A 15,515-nucleotide genomic window follows, 5' to 3' on the forward strand; every position below is an offset into this window, starting at 1 on the left:
AAAACTAATAATAATTGTAATCTTTTTTTCGTTAACTATCGAATGACAGTCGAAAGATCTCATTAGTTTGAAGACTATGTAGCAAACCTTTACTGGAAACAATTCTAATAATCATAACTACTTTGCAATTATATAGAAACAATATATGAAGAGTAAAGAGTGAAGAGTGAAATGCTCACTATTCGTGTGCTTTGTAATTTGTTCCTGTTGAAAATTTCCTATTCTTTAGAATTTGATTCGAAGCTCGGGAAACGTGGAATTAATATAAGTGAGGGTACCATTGCCTGGCCTTTTAGTTGGTAATTTATTCGACGTCAGCTTCGAAAGTTTGACCTTCAACCAATTCAGGGATATCAATATCCTTACCTTCAGCTTCTGGAGCAGCAGCTTGTTGGTTGGCACCTTGAGCGGATTGCAATTGAGAAGCCATTTGGGTCAAAGCGTTGATAGCATCAGCACCCATTTGAGGAATGATGTCTGGGAACAACTCTTGCAAGGACTTTTCTTGTGGAATACCGTAGAACACGGAGGTGTTATGTTGTGGAGCAACTTGGACACCAACCTTGTTGAAGTGCAAGACGGTACCGTCATCCTTGAAGAAGTTAGCTTGTTGAACGTTATCAACAGTAACAGCTCTCAATTTCTGCAATTGGTCTTGCAACTTGGAGTCATCTTTGCTGGAAGAACCACTCTTCTTGGCAAACTTTCTTCTGGTACCACCGACCTTGTTGTTGGCTGACAACTTCTGCAACTTGGCTAATTTTTCTTGATCAATTGGCATTTTATTCCTTGGTTACTATCAATTAATGTTCTATTGGATCTCGAATTTCAATTGACTATAAATCACAATTACAAAATAAGACAACTATAATAAATAAACGAATCAATTCACAGTTTAAACCTAAAAGTTTGCCATCGAAACAGGTTTAACTTGATGTTCAATTCAAAAACTCTCTTCCAAATGCCAAATTTCAGATTTGGATTTCATGCCGTTCGTTGACGAGAAAAAAATTTCGTGCTGTTACCCGGGGATAAGTTTTTTTGCTAAATGACAGTCAATGGTTATATACCTGCAGTGTATATGTCTATGGATGTAGGTTGTTCATGAAGCGTACTGGGTTTGAGTTCATGGCATCGAGTTTATGACACAGTATCTTGTATACGTGAAGGTCTTAATTGATTGTAATATAGGCGACATAATACATACGTAGTTACAATGTGTTTTATTTTTATACAAGAATGGTTTCATGTGGATATGTGAGTTCTGGTCTGGTGCTTATGGCCTCCAAGTCTTGACAAATATGAAAAACATCGGACTATGAATTGATGCAACCGCATATCTTGTATGAGAAAAGATCATTTCTTTTTAGAATGAAAGAAGGAGAACTTGGACTTCTTTAATTCATTTGATTTCTGATTTTGTTCGTTATTAGAATCTGATGGTAGTTTGTCCTGTGGTTCCACTGGGGAAAGGTTTGTTTTCGACGAAGATGGTGGATTGGTTGATGATATATCAGATTCTAATGGTGGAGGAGATGTTGAATGGGAATTAGAGTTTGAGAAGGAATTAGAGTTGGAAGTTGAGGTTAGATTTACATTTGAATTTGGGTTTGAATTAGAATTCGATCCAAACTGCTGTTCCTGCTGCTGTTGTTGGAAAGCATTTGGAGGTCTTTGAATCACAGAGGCAGTAGACTCACCCTCGTCGAGCATTGTACTGGTACTGATTTGTCTCATCCCGTTTGGAACCGGTTGGTACTGTTGTTGTGGTTGTGTTGGCAAATTTGATAGTTGGCCTTGTGAACCAGTTCTCATTGGATTAGGGTTACCGTTCAGTCTTGGCATGGAACCATTATGGTAATTCATGGAAAGTGGAGGGAGGTTACCAGACAGAGAATTGAACCTCTGTTGACCAGTTGGTGCTTGTGGCATGTTGAAATCGCTTAGCATCGTATTTGATGGATTTCTTAACATTGGCATATTACTGCGCCTATTCTTCCTGCTTGTTTTTTGGAATGTTTTAGGTCCAAACCCATTAGATCCCATTGGTGCTGCCCCATCTAACATATTTTGTGATATTCCAAACCCGTTCATTGGTCTTTGTCCACCTCCGTTGATTCCAACAACGGACCCAGAGTAGCCTCCTACGCCCGGCATTCCTGGGAGACCTACACTTGAATGCTGACGATGCTGTTGAGGAACTTGCTGCAGTGGTTGTTGTTGTACATGAGGAGCCATGTATTGACCTGGAATTCCTTGAGGTGGTTTCCCCATATATGATTGTCCATGTAATTTCCTATTTTGCATTTGATTTGAATATTGTGATGGATTCTCGTTCGGTGACATACCGTTTTTGCTCTGCGCATGAGCATATTTTTGATTCAACATCGTTTTAGACTGTTTCTTTTGCAACTGTAGTTCCCTTTCCTGTAATTCTAGTTCTCTTCTGCGTAATTTCAGTTCTCTTTCTCTTAATGCATGTTCATCCGCTGACAACGGAGCTGATGACGGTGGTGTTGCAGCAGATGCAGCCGCAGATGCTCCTGCCACAGCAGCATTCGTTGATGCTGGGTTTTCGCCATTGATGCCGAGGGAGTCCTGCACTGGAGATTCGGCATATGGAATGGCGTAAACAGCCATATCCTCGATGTCGCGCAGTACAGGAGTTCCTGTCTCAGTGTATTGTTGCTCAGGCACTTGACTTGTTGGTTCAACCGGAGTCCGTGGTTCCGATAGAGGCTGAGATTGAGATTGAGTTTGACTTTGGTTTTGACTTTGCAGTTGTCTTAATGTCGAAAGTTCAGATTGTATAGCGATCAATTCGCGTCTCAAAGATGAATTTTGAGATTGTTCTCGTTGTAATTGATCTCCCAACATCGAAATTTGGCTGTCTCTAGAGTTTATTTCGTTCTGATAAGCCTCCTTCGATTCGTTGAGCTTTAGGTTGAATTCCGTTTCTTTATCCTTAAGAGTCCCCTTGAGCAACGATAGTTGACCGAGTTCATCTCTTAACTTGGATACTTTATCAGATCTTGTAAACAATTTAGATTCATCATTGTTCAATTTCTTGAATTGACACATCATAGAGTATAAGAACTCCAAATAGGGTGTCTTTATCGTAAAATCATCCGCCAGTAAGATCGGTTGTAGCAATAACAAATCTATATCTAGTGGTGCAGATCTATGTTCGAAATGGTACAACAACGAGGGGTAGTTGTTTTCACCATTATCCGCGACCCATCTTTCCAAAAGATCGCTTTCTGTATCGTAACCGGAAGGCAATCTAGCACCCATGGTTCTAGTCAACGTGATTATCTCAGTAACGAGACCCGAGATCAAAGGCTTGGCCAAGATTTGTTGATGTAATCGCTTTGGAACAAACTCTTCGAAAAGAACCAATAGTGGATCGAAACATACCCTTGGGATAGCCAACTTCCATTGCTGTGTCAAGAAATCTAACGGTGAAAAATTGCAAGTATCTATGGCATCGTCGGGGAACAATTTCAAGAATAGTGAATGGAACGTAGTTAACAAACTAGAAATCTGTTTTGGGTATGAGTTTGAAGCCGATTGGGTCTTCAAAGACCCTGTCTCACCAATGAAAATCGTTTGCTTCTTGGACTTATTACCACCGTTGAATTGAACGTACCGGTTTGATGCCACAGCCCTGATGTCATAATCCGATATCAATGAGAAAACTTTCACTTGCGGAGAGGATACCGACATCCTGATGAACGGTTCCAACTGTACAAAACCCGAACTCTCTACAAAAATCTTGGTATTGTTCATGATAACCGAATTCAACTGCGTTGTGATGCTCGAGATCTCTTGCAACGACGAAGCAGACAAGATCACAAGATCGAATTTCTCCGAATCTGTCTCCAAGCTCAGTTTCAACTCATTAAACCCATTGAAATGTTTCTGCAACCGGAACGTATCGGTTCCATACGATTGCGTCTCGATGCTGAACTCATTACTTTTCGAATCACTCACATGGTATAAGTCAACAGATTTCGCAAATTGAAACCTCCAAGCGTACAACGCCAGGTTAGGATGGTTCCCATATATTAGAACCTTCAATTGTGACATAATTCCCTGTGTCGCTGGCTCCTTTTCAACAATCCAAACAGCAGAAGCGTTGTTTTGATTATTATGCTATGTTGTGACTTGTACTGGGAAAGGAATGAATATCCAGAATCCGAAAACTAAAAATGGAAAAAAGATGCTGATAAACTCTCTTTACTTCCGGCAAACTTCAATCAAACCAGAACCAGAACCAGAACCAGTACCACTCCTAATGTGTAGTTCCTGTCTTGCTGATATTCACAAAATGCCGGTTCAATCAACTTATTAACGTTTTAGAAGAATTCTTTCTAACGTTTTAGTCTCTAAATTCTTTAACAGAAATAAAACTCGTTGAACAAATTCTTATTGCTTTCTCACGGTGGAAATATACTGGAAGAAAAAATTATTCAATTTGTATACTGGCTGTGGGTTAACGTTATTGGGAGGCAGGCTGTACAGTAGATAGGCTAAGGGTCTCTATATATCTAGGTAGTGAGCTAGCTAGCTACCTAGCTAGCTATGGGTCAAGTAGTCTTAGAATACTTGCTTGGGAACAACTTTAGAAGAACCACGGACAATCAGCTTCTGTGAAATGAAGAAAAACTGATACTATTGAAAGAGGGATATCTAACGACATTGTTACTCTCACTTTCTCACTTTGTCCAACTCTCTCTCTCTCTTTCTCTCTCTCGTATTTACAGTAATTACGTACTCTGCATTGACTAAGAAATAATAGGAGATAGGACCCACAGTATAATTCCCGTACAAGAAACTGTATATTGCATTTACACGTCCATAAGCCTTGAAGGAAATTGTTTCTGCCACGATTGAGAAGCTTTTTCCGTCTACATGGCAAGTGGAGATTTATAGCAATTTCAATTGTAGCTTGTTCATCTTGCATTTCGGCTGCTATAGGAAACAGAGAAAGCAGAGAGAGAATCTAAGAATAGAATTCGGCATTGCCTCGGATGTAGCTCTGCGAAAATTATTGCTATTTCAAAGAAATCAACAACCTAGAGAACTCAGAGAGAGAGTGAGGTACAGTAAGTTGCGGTGTTTCTCTTTTGTCGGTTTCTTGCCAGTGAGATTTTTTTTTTCCTCGATTATCTGAGCCTGTACTCTAAGCCAAGACGCAAACATACTGATGTGTGATTTGGTCCTACTCCCACCTCTACCTCTTTATTAAGCTAATGTGATTACATTACTACGTCGGTGCTTATACCGGTCCGTAAATGATGGATGTCCAGTGCTGGTTAAGATTGGTTATGTTGTTACGATCAATATCCGTGGGATCTGGACGATTTTTCACTGATTAAGCTCGAGTTTTTCTATTTTTCAGTTTGTGAAATTGGTTATTTCCGATCCAGAGACACATATACTTGAGATGAGATGAGATGAGATGAGCGCTGGGTACAATACGACCATCTCAAGTGCAGGGGTCGTCTAGTGGTATTGAGCATGGGGTTTATCGCTGCTGGGTATCGTACAAAGGATTTCCAGAGTGTTTATAGTGACCGAGAGGACTGGGCCATCTGCAGAAGAGCGAAAGTACGAAGGTCATCGAATTTACTTTCAAGGTCTTCTCGAAGGAAAAAATGTAAGGTACAAGACAAACCATTGACTATACGGGATTTGCCCAGTGAATTGATCCAGAAAATCTTTGTGTTTAGTGGTAATCATGAACTTTACGAGGTGAATAAGTTCTTTTATACATGTTTGAAACCAACGAGTTTCCTCTTGCATAGGTTCATCTTGGAAAATTTCTACCATGATTTGAACCGTGATCTAACAAGCTCGAAAGGTAACGAGAATGGTCCCGTACCTGCGTTCCATGGGTTGAATGGGAAGGTATTCGAAAACTCGGTGTATGTTTCGTTTTTAAACGATAATCCTCATTTGATTCAAGAGATTGGCCATATCGGACATCATGAAGAGTTAACTGCACTGCAAGAGGAAAGATTGGCTCTGTTTCAAGAGGGAGATCTAACAGGACTCGATGCTAGGCATAAGGAATTGCAGAAACAGGATTATCCATCAATATTTTACTCGGAGGTAGAATTTTTTTTCCAAAACGATATTCAACTAAAGAAACCAGTTTACAACCAGTTGATACTTGAACTATCCGTCCACTACGAGGTGAAGCAGCCTTATTTCCTCATAGAAACCTTAATGCATTGGTTTTTCCATACTAACCAAGGTCAATATAACATCAACCATTTATTCCATGCCATTATCTTGGTAACTCACATCTCATCGGTGTTACCTTCTAAATCCTTGGATAATAATGGACCCTTAATCGAACTAATCAACAACATATATTTGACTCCTGCTGGTCAGCAGTTACATGAGTTGCTATTAGTAGACGATTATACTGACGAAGAGGCGTTTAGTAGAAGGAGAATACGTGTCCTGAACAAATTCATCAATAAATTCTACAAGTTGGAAGAAACAAGACCATTGTTATTGTCTCAGGACGTCTTATGGGAAACCTTGGTCGACGTTAAGGACAAACATGTTATGAAACTTATTATGGAATATGGAGGACAGCCTAGCATCAACGTAATTCAATAAATCCGTAATATAAAAAGTAAAAGGAATGGTTACAGATTACTATACACTTATTTATTTATTTATTTGTTTGTTTGTATCTTTAGATGAGCAAGGCTATCTAAATCTAAAATCGTTAGTTGGCATGGTTATATTCTGCAAACCATGGGTGGTTCAAGGCATCCTTTGCAGAAAGTCTTGCATCTGGGTTCAGTTGCAATAGACCATGCAATAGATCCACTACATTATCGTCCAACACTTCCTCCGTATTGTTTTGTAATAGCTGTTTCAAATCACGAGGCATATGTGGAGGCAAAAGTGGATTGTATTTAGCCAATTGAGTCACTTGCGGCCATGTCTGCTCCACTGGAGTACCCATCGTATCGAATATGAGTTTCAACTGTTCCTCATCGTTGGAACCAGGGAATAACGGTTTCCCCATAATCATTTCAGCCAAGATACATCCGCATGACCAAATATCGATTGAAGTGCAATAGTTTCTTGACCCCATCAACACATCAGGAGCCCTATACCAAAGAGTCACCACTTCACTGCTGAAAGTGTTAACTGGGATACCAAATGCACGAGCCAACCCAAAATCACCAAGTTTCAATTGACCTCTGTTATTGATCAACAAGTTCTGAGGTTTCAAATCACGATGCAAGATCCTGTTCTCATGGCAAAACGCTACACCTTGTAACAACTGCCATTGGAAATATTTCACCAAATCCATCTCTAAGCCCTTATGAGAATTTCCCTTGTTTCTATTGTCCATGAACTTCTTAAGGTCATTATCCATGAATTCAAACACCAACGTCAACTTATTCTCAGTATGAATCACATCGAATAGCCTCACGATGTTATCATGTTTCAACTCTTTCATCAACGATATCTCCCTAATGGCCGTTGACGGAGTTCCTTCTTCGCTATCCAATTTCACTTCTTTCAAAGCAACGTATACACCAGTCGTCTTATTCAATCCTTTGTACACGGTAGCATACGTACCGTTACCAACCTTTTCAAGTTGCTTGAATCTGGTTTCATAGCGTAGTAGAGGGGACAAACGATTGCTGCGTTAGTATAAAAGTCAGAGTTATAGTGGTAAGGAGAAGTACTCATCTGCTTTGTACTCCTCGCTGCCAGTATCAAATATTCACAAAACTGCATACTGAGATGGTGCCACCATAGTTTATGTTTATTGATGATCCTTGGAATGGTCCTGAGAGCTATATAACCATTATCGGATCCTCTTTTTACATCTGTTCAAGAGATAATGATTCAAATAGGAATTGAAATCTTCAAATATTTAAGAATGGTGTTATCTAGAATAAAATAGTGGATACAGAAGGAAGTAACTTAGAAGAGGACAGAAATATTTGAGGTTTGGCAGTTGTGGCGTCCATCTCAGATAGTTTACTACCTAATTATATATGCGTACCATTTCAAAACTCTTCTTTCCCCTGTACTTGCTAATTATAATGCCAGTGACAAAAGTCTACTTGAAGATCTTCTAATATTAGACAGGAGTAAATACACAATTACGCTTTAATACCTGGAAATCTTATCCATTCATTTACAGTAGTAAATAATAATATTCATGTTGAACAACTTCCAAGTGGTTATATGGCTAAAGGCAGGAAGATATCTTGTATGTTGCTTCGAATTCCTGGTGCCTTTAGAGCATGAGTAACGTTCGAAGTGAAAAATTTAAAGAGGGCATCGATTCATCAACTAATAAGCAGTTTCAACGCAGACTCGAAGAACTCGATGGAATACCAGGATATAGAGAACCATATAGACTGTGCACAGGTAGAGTTGACGTAAGTTTGATATGACCTCGAATACGCTTCATTATACCGTGGAGAAATCCAGTATTTTGGGACCAGAATGGCAATCTTTATATTCGACAGCGGAACCTGTCGACTTCGATAAATCACATTTCGAACAAGCTATGCTAAATGTGATAAGGCAGCCTAATGTAAACTCGACTGTTATTCTACGTGCAGATATGCTTATAGACAATGAATACGACTTAGAGTCTGGTTCATGTGTGAAATCAGAGAAGAAAGACATCGCGTTGGGAAGCGATGAGGGTATATTGAAAGTAAACATCGATGATCTAGCACCGAGATCTGTACCGATAGCGTTGGCTGATGTTACCACAAAGTTCCAATTTGTTAGGAGGATTGTTCCGAGGAATCCATTCAAGGATGCTATCATTAATCAGACGTGTTTGGTTATGAATTCCAACTCAGATGCTTCAACCTCTTTAGTAATTTACATCCCACATTTTGATAATGCTGAGTTATGTCCGTTTTATATCCCACAAGTGGCTGCAGTAGGGATTCTATTGCATGATCACCAGCTATCGGTGCATTATATCCCTTTCGCAGGGCAAAAAGAGCTTCTTTTCGATCCAAAACAACGGGTGGTAAGAACTGCTTTCAGGTTATTACAAACAGCATACAAGCATTCGAAAGGTGTCAAAGATGGGTATGCGAAACGGGTAATGCATGACGTTGTCGTGGATAAAGTGTTGTTCCAGGACCAGTATATCCATTTGAAGAAGAAATACTCAAAGTTCTTGGTGGATAACTGGGCGGAAAGTACTGATCCAAAGAAACATGTCTTTGAAGATATCGCCATTGCAGCTTTCTTGATAGAACTGTGGAAGAAAATATATGGTGCAGAGAATACAACGAATAAGATGCAATTCAGAGACTTAGGGTGCGGTAATGGTGTGCTTTGTTACATTTTGATTCAAGAAGGCTTCAAAGGGTTGGGGATCGATGCAAGACAAAGAAAATCTTGGTCAATATACCCTGCTGAAGTGAAAAGATGTTTGAAGGAACAAGTCATCATTCCTTCTGTGTTGCTAAGACCTCATCCAACGATGAAACTACATGCCCCACATCTTCAACACAACGGTAGATTTTTCCCGATGCAACTTGTGTCACCTCAATTAATTGCGCCTGCCACCGTAATGTACTCATCTGCAGATTTACTTCAATCTCCTCAGGTTAACATAGCAGAATTCCCACCGGATACCTTCATCATAGGTAACCATAGCGATGAACTAACCTGCTGGATTCCCTTGCTAGGCTACCCATTCATGGTGATTCCATGCTGTTCCCATAACCTAAGTGGGAATAGAATAAGATATGCTGTGCGCGACGTTGAGAGAGCGAAGAAACTTGGAAATAGTACCTATCAGGGTCTCGTGGATAGGGTAGAATATCTAGCAGACAGAGTTGGGTGGAAAACTGAAAAGGAGATGCTACGTATTCCAAGTACAAGAAATGCAGCTATCATTGGTTACAAGAACGATAAGCTCAACGAATTTCCTACAGATGAAATATACTCGATTTTAATGGAAGAAGGTGGTGCGGACGGATGGGTTGCTAATACCATGAACCTAATGAAAAGTAATCCACGAGGCCACTAAAACTCAACATTCCTGAACTTGAAGGCTAGTTAAGACAAATAGAATTTGTAAGTAGTAGATGATAGACTCACTTTTCAAATACAACGTGCTTACAGAAGGGCACAGTACAGCAAGAAGCAAGTCATACAGGTTTATATTGTCTTCTGAGCCGGAACCGATGGAATCTCCCACTTCTGAGCTCCATTAGAGGCATGAAACTGAGCATTCCATATGTACTCATCGTTTTCTCAGTGTTAACATCTATTGAAAAATACGAAGTTTCAATTCTTTCTAAAGCTCATCTCATCAACAATAAAAAGCATTAGCGGGAACAAAGACTGCAATTTGCATCACTTTCATCAGGCCGTTTCTTCTTCATTCGACTCGCAGTACTCTGCTGGTTATGCTAAAACTATATCCGAGTCTTATAAGGAGTATTCCTTTGAGGATTTTCAGAGATGTTAGCCCTGTAATATGGACCAGGTTTCAGTCAAGCTATGTGGACAAATCTCTGCCGTTCACATCGCCAAAGTGGTTAGTGAATAAGCCAAAATTTATGCATTTACCAGAGGAAGAACAGAGAGGAGTCTCGGTGATACCTCTTAAGTTTGATCCGAAGGATTCGAAGTTGGTAGAGAATAATGCATATCTGAACGATGACGAATTTAGAAAGAATTTAAACAATGCCTTAACGTTGGTACACTCCAACTTGTTGACGGGGTATACAGAGTTTGATGTCTCAAACTCTAATGCAACATGGCTGCGGTTACGTGAGTTTCTATACCAGGAGCTAAGTCGATACTCGCATAAGTCGTTTTCATCATCGAGCACATTAACAATATCATCTTTACTTAAACCCACCAATCCAAAGGAACTGGTGCAACATCTTCTTTCCGTGGACCAAATATCTGCTGATACTTGGAAGTCAATTCTACAGAGACAAGAGTTCAGCACTGTGGACCAATACTATTTCATTTTAAAGAATTATTTCTCATTTATTAAGGAGCAAGAAATTATCCCACAAATGACACCATCGTGGTCGCTTGTAGACCGTGGATTAGACATTTCCAACCCGTCCGAATGGTTCCCAGAAGCAAGAAAATTAAAACGTACCATTATAATGCACGTTGGACCAACTAATTCTGGTAAGACCTATAATGCTTTGCAAAAGCTTAAAAATTGTCCAAGAGGATACTATGCAGGACCATTAAGATTATTAGCCCGTGAAGTTTATGACAGATTCCAAAATGAAGGCATCCGTTGTAATCTATTGACCGGGGAAGAAGTCATCGAGGATCTTGATGCAATGGGTAATCCAGCTGGACTTACATCAGGTACCGTAGAGATGATACCGTTGAACCGTGACTTTGATATTTGCGTGCTTGATGAGGTTCAGATGCTCAGTGAAAAAGATCGTGGCTGGGCATGGACCAATGCTATATTGGGTGTTAGAGCTAAAGAAATACACTTGTGTGGTGAAGAAAGTGTCTTACCTTTGATGGATAAAATTGTGAAACTAACTGGTGACACACTAGTCGTGAACAGATACGAAAGGTTAGGCAAACTTGAAGTAGAACACCAACCGCTTGCGAATGGATTGAAAGGATTGAAATCAGGTGATTGTGTGATTGCGTTTTCAAAGAAATCTATCCTTGATCTCAAATTGAGAATTGAAAAGGAAACTAACCTGAAAGTGGCTGTCGTATATGGATCGTTACCTCCGGAGACAAGAGTGAAGCAGGCCAAGTTATTCAACAGTGGAGAGTACGATATTTTGGTGGCATCGGATGCCATCGGTATGGGACTAAACTTATCTATCAACAGAGTGGTATTTACTGCATCATATAAGTTCAACGGTGTAGAAGTGGTGCCTTTAACTTTCTCCAATATCAAACAGATAGGTGGTAGAGCCGGACGGTTCAAAGGGAAGAAAGCCGATGGTTCTTCGAAAGAATCTATCGGACACGTTACAGCAATTGACGAGGATATTCTGAGAGATGTCAGAAAAGGTATCAATGCGCCGATTCAATATCTAGAAAAAGCAGTTGTATGGCCAACAGATGAGTTGGTCAACGACTTGCTATCATATTATCCACCTGGAATGAAATTAACAGTGCTTTTGAATAAATTCAAAACTGATATACTTAAATCTTCAACAAAATCCTTTGAATTATCTTATATCGACGATAAATCGAAAGTTGTTTCCACGTTTGAAGACATGCGTGGGCTCACGTTGAAGGATAAACTACGACTATCCAATGCCCCGGTCCGTATCAATCCCATGGTTATGAATATTTTCAAAAAATTCTGTGAAACCATTGCTGAGAGAAGAACCATGTCACTCTTGAACTATCCTCTACCGTTCCTAATGTTACACTCGAGACATATCAAAGATGAGAACGTCTCATTAGAGTTCTACGAAGAATTCCATCAACTCATCAACTTATACTGCTGGCTCCATATCAGATACCCGAACCTATTTGTAGACTACGAATCGGCCATCGACATAAAGAACCATTGTGAGATGATGATCTTCAAGAAGCTCGAATTCCTAAAGAAGAACCCCTACAAGAAGTTCAATAAAAGATCACAATCTAAGAACTCTTCTCCGAAAAACCGATATGCTACTAAGAAATCTTATAGATCCAATTCTTATTGAAATTGCATTGTGTCAGTTTCTCGTTTATACATGTATATTAGGAAATCTTGTAAATACTTCATAAAACACAATTTCATCCTCCGATGAGACACTGTTAAGCGAATAACACCCATCTAGTACCATAATTCGTTCTAATAACCCGGTTAGAAAGTCTTCAGCACACATGTTGCATCTCAAACTCTCATCTCATCTCATCGCTCGTTCAAGATTTGGAGAGAAAGGCTTCCAAATCTGAAAAAAATTCGTTTAGAGTATAAAAGGTGATGGATCTCTACACCAAAAGGAAATAAATGCAAACTTGAAACGTTCCAAATTAGTAGTGACTGAGCAACACGCAGGCGCCGTTATACTCTATTGTATTATAATAAATTAACCTAACGATGTCTGATAACGTATACATTGTTGCTGCTGCAAGAACTCCAATTGGTTCTTTCCAAGGTTCTTTGTCCTCTAAGAACTGTGTCGATCTAGGTTCTGCTGCTGTCAAAGGTGCTTTAGCTCAAGTTCCAGAGATCGATCCAAGCACTGTCGAGGAAATCATCTTCGGTAACGTTATATCTGCTAATGTTGGTCAAGCACCAGCTAGACAAGTGGCATTAGCTGCTGGGTTGGGAAAACACATTGTCGCCAGTACTGTTAACAAGGTTTGTGCTTCTGGTATGAAAGCTATCATCTTGGGTGCTCAGGCCATTAAGACCGGTTCTGCCGATATTATTGTTGCTGGTGGTGCTGAATCAATGTCCAATGCCCCATACTACTTGTCGTCTCACCGTAGTGGTGCTAGATTTGGTGAAAGCAAAGTCATTGATGGTATTCAAAGAGATGGTTTGAACGATGCTTACGACGGTCAGGCCATGGGTGTTCATGCTGAGAAATGTGCCAGTGACTACGATTTCAGCAGAGAAGAACAAGACGATTTTGCCATTCAATCTTACCAAAAGGCCCAATTGGCTCAATCTCAAGGTAAGTTCGACAAGGAGATCGTTCCTATCACTATCAAAGGTTTCAGAGGGAAACCGGATACCCAGGTGACGAAAGATGAAGAACCAAGTAAGTTGAACGTTGAAAAATTGAGATCTGCTAGAGCTGTGTTTGCCGCAAATGGTAAAGGTACTGTCACAGCACCAAACGCTTCTCCAATTAACGATGGTGGTGCTGCCGTGATCTTGGTTTCTGAAAAGAAATTGAAGGAACTAAACTTGAAACCATTGGCTTTGATCAAGGGTTGGGGTGAAGCTGCTCATGAACCGGCTGATTTCACTTGGGCACCATCCTTGGCTGTTCCAAAAGCTTTGAAACATGCCGGCGTCCCAGATATTTCCTCTGTTGATTTCGTAGAATTGAACGAAGCCTTCTCAGTTGTTGGTTTGGTCAACACCAAGAAATTGGGCATTGATGCAGCTAAGGTTAACGTTTATGGTGGTGCCGTTGCTCTAGGTCATCCATTGGGTTGCTCTGGTGCTAGAGTCGTTGTCACCTTGGCTAACATTCTAAACCAAGAAAACGGTAAGATTGGTGTCGCCGGTATCTGTAACGGTGGTGGTGGTGCTTCTTCCATCGTTCTAGAAAGAGTTTAAGAAGTGGACTAAGAACAAGAAAGAAAAAAATGTTATTACTCGCACCATATCAGATTCATTTGCTTTATTCAGTCAAAATTGCATTCTAACCCTAATTTAATTCAACCGTACTGATTTGAAAGCGTCAGCTTGTTTCAAACATCAATTTAAGTATGTAAGCTAATGCTAAGTCAAGAAAAGCTAAAGAAACCGCTGCTAAAAATTTGCAGTGGGAAATCATACATAATCAGTACGTAATACTCGAACCATCATATCCCTTTGCTGTTTTATTCACACTTTAAGTTCTCTTCCGTTCATTATTATATTTGAAGATTTAATAGCGATCTTTGCATATTTGAAGCTTTACATATCTCATATTTATGAAGTATTGTTTATAGGAGTCAAAAGGCAGCTAGAGATATGAGATAAGAGCAACTTCATAGCCAAGAATGAATGACCGTCCAACAATTTATGTGATAGGAGGAACGTGTGGTACAGGGAAGAGCACAATTGCTGAAAGGGTACATCAAAGACTTCATGAAAACAACCCTAAAATTGAATTCATCGAAGGTGACTTGCTACATCCAGCGGAAAACATCAGGAAGATGAGTCATGGAATTCCATTACACGATGATGATCGTTGGGGATGGCTAGAGAAGGTTTCTGATGATAGTTATAAGAAATCTGAAGAATGCGATACCTGCATTGTAACATGTTCAAGTCTCAAGAAAAGTTACAGAGATTACATTAGAAGCAAGCACCCTGAAGGAAGGTTCGTATTCTTCATGCTGTATGGGGCCAAGTCTGAAATCTTGAAGCGGATGCTGCAACGGGAATCACATTTCATGAAAGCAGATATGGTTGACTCTCAATTCAACGATTTGCAACTACCAGCAGAAGATGAACAGGATTCATTCGTTATTAATGTCACAAGCCTATCAGTTGAAGAAGTAGTTGACGAAATAATGAAGAAAATTAACGCAAGTTTGAGTTGAAAATACCAATGGAAATATTTCATGACCATAAAACTTGTAACGATTTAATTGTCTATAAATTATTCAATCGGCAGTCATTTGGTCGATATCTATGTATATACATATATGTATGTGTACAAGTTTATCGGAGGATAAAGTATACCGGACCCATGAATCGTCTAAGAGGAGAAGATTCTTTGGACGTTATTAACGTCACTTGTCTATCAAGGGTGGTAGTATCCGAGTTTTTCATTACTTCGTACTTCGCACCTTCCTTTCATAAGAAAAGA

At 39.7% G+C, this 15,515-nt stretch overlaps 8 protein-coding genes across 8 annotated transcripts; 5 read left to right on the forward strand and 3 right to left on the reverse strand.

Annotated features, from left to right (window-relative positions):
- Positions 1 to 304: 304 nt before the first annotated feature.
- On the reverse strand, positions 305 to 781 carry EGD1 (Egd1p; the record flags this gene model as incomplete). Its single annotated transcript, XM_453593.1, has 1 exon — positions 305 to 781. The coding sequence occupies one exon, from the start codon at positions 779 to 781 to the stop codon at positions 305 to 307; it is 477 nt and encodes a 158-aa protein (XP_453593.1).
- A 575-nt stretch (positions 782 to 1,356) lies between these two features.
- On the reverse strand, positions 1,357 to 4,089 carry SVL3 (Svl3p; the record flags this gene model as incomplete). The annotated part of the gene is made up of 1 exon (XM_453594.1): positions 1,357 to 4,089. The coding sequence occupies one exon, from the start codon at positions 4,087 to 4,089 to the stop codon at positions 1,357 to 1,359; it is 2,733 nt and encodes a 910-aa protein (XP_453594.1).
- A 1,434-nt stretch (positions 4,090 to 5,523) lies between these two features.
- Positions 5,524 to 6,636, forward strand: KLLA0_D11968g (uncharacterized protein; the record flags this gene model as incomplete). The annotated part of the gene is made up of 1 exon (XM_453595.1): positions 5,524 to 6,636. One exon carries the CDS (start codon positions 5,524 to 5,526, stop codon positions 6,634 to 6,636), a length of 1,113 nt encoding a protein of 370 aa, XP_453595.1.
- Positions 6,637 to 6,748: 112 nt separating this feature from the next.
- On the reverse strand, positions 6,749 to 7,798 carry PHO85 (cyclin-dependent serine/threonine-protein kinase PHO85; the record flags this gene model as incomplete). Its single annotated transcript, XM_453596.1, has 2 exons — positions 6,749 to 7,646; positions 7,782 to 7,798. 2 exons carry the CDS (start codon positions 7,796 to 7,798, stop codon positions 6,749 to 6,751), a joined length of 915 nt encoding a protein of 304 aa, XP_453596.1.
- Positions 7,799 to 8,443: 645 nt separating this feature from the next.
- TRM44 (tRNA (uracil) methyltransferase) lies at positions 8,444 to 10,057 on the forward strand (the record flags this gene model as incomplete). The annotated part of the gene is made up of 1 exon (XM_453597.1): positions 8,444 to 10,057. One exon carries the CDS (start codon positions 8,444 to 8,446, stop codon positions 10,055 to 10,057), a length of 1,614 nt encoding a protein of 537 aa, XP_453597.1.
- A 382-nt stretch (positions 10,058 to 10,439) lies between these two features.
- Positions 10,440 to 12,695, forward strand: SUV3 (ATP-dependent RNA helicase SUV3; the record flags this gene model as incomplete). Its single annotated transcript, XM_453598.1, has 1 exon — positions 10,440 to 12,695. The coding sequence occupies one exon, from the start codon at positions 10,440 to 10,442 to the stop codon at positions 12,693 to 12,695; it is 2,256 nt and encodes a 751-aa protein (XP_453598.1).
- A 380-nt stretch (positions 12,696 to 13,075) lies between these two features.
- On the forward strand, positions 13,076 to 14,272 carry ERG10 (acetyl-CoA C-acetyltransferase; the record flags this gene model as incomplete). The annotated part of the gene is made up of 1 exon (XM_453599.1): positions 13,076 to 14,272. One exon carries the CDS (start codon positions 13,076 to 13,078, stop codon positions 14,270 to 14,272), a length of 1,197 nt encoding a protein of 398 aa, XP_453599.1.
- A 428-nt stretch (positions 14,273 to 14,700) lies between these two features.
- On the forward strand, positions 14,701 to 15,246 carry KLLA0_D12078g (gluconokinase; the record flags this gene model as incomplete). The annotated part of the gene is made up of 1 exon (XM_453600.1): positions 14,701 to 15,246. The coding sequence occupies one exon, from the start codon at positions 14,701 to 14,703 to the stop codon at positions 15,244 to 15,246; it is 546 nt and encodes a 181-aa protein (XP_453600.1).
- Positions 15,247 to 15,515: the final 269 nt, after the last annotated feature.

This window comes from Kluyveromyces lactis, assembly GCF_000002515.2.
Source record: "Kluyveromyces lactis strain NRRL Y-1140 chromosome D complete sequence".
In the NCBI taxonomy this organism is placed as follows: Eukaryota; Fungi; Ascomycota; class Saccharomycetes; order Saccharomycetales; family Saccharomycetaceae; genus Kluyveromyces; species Kluyveromyces lactis.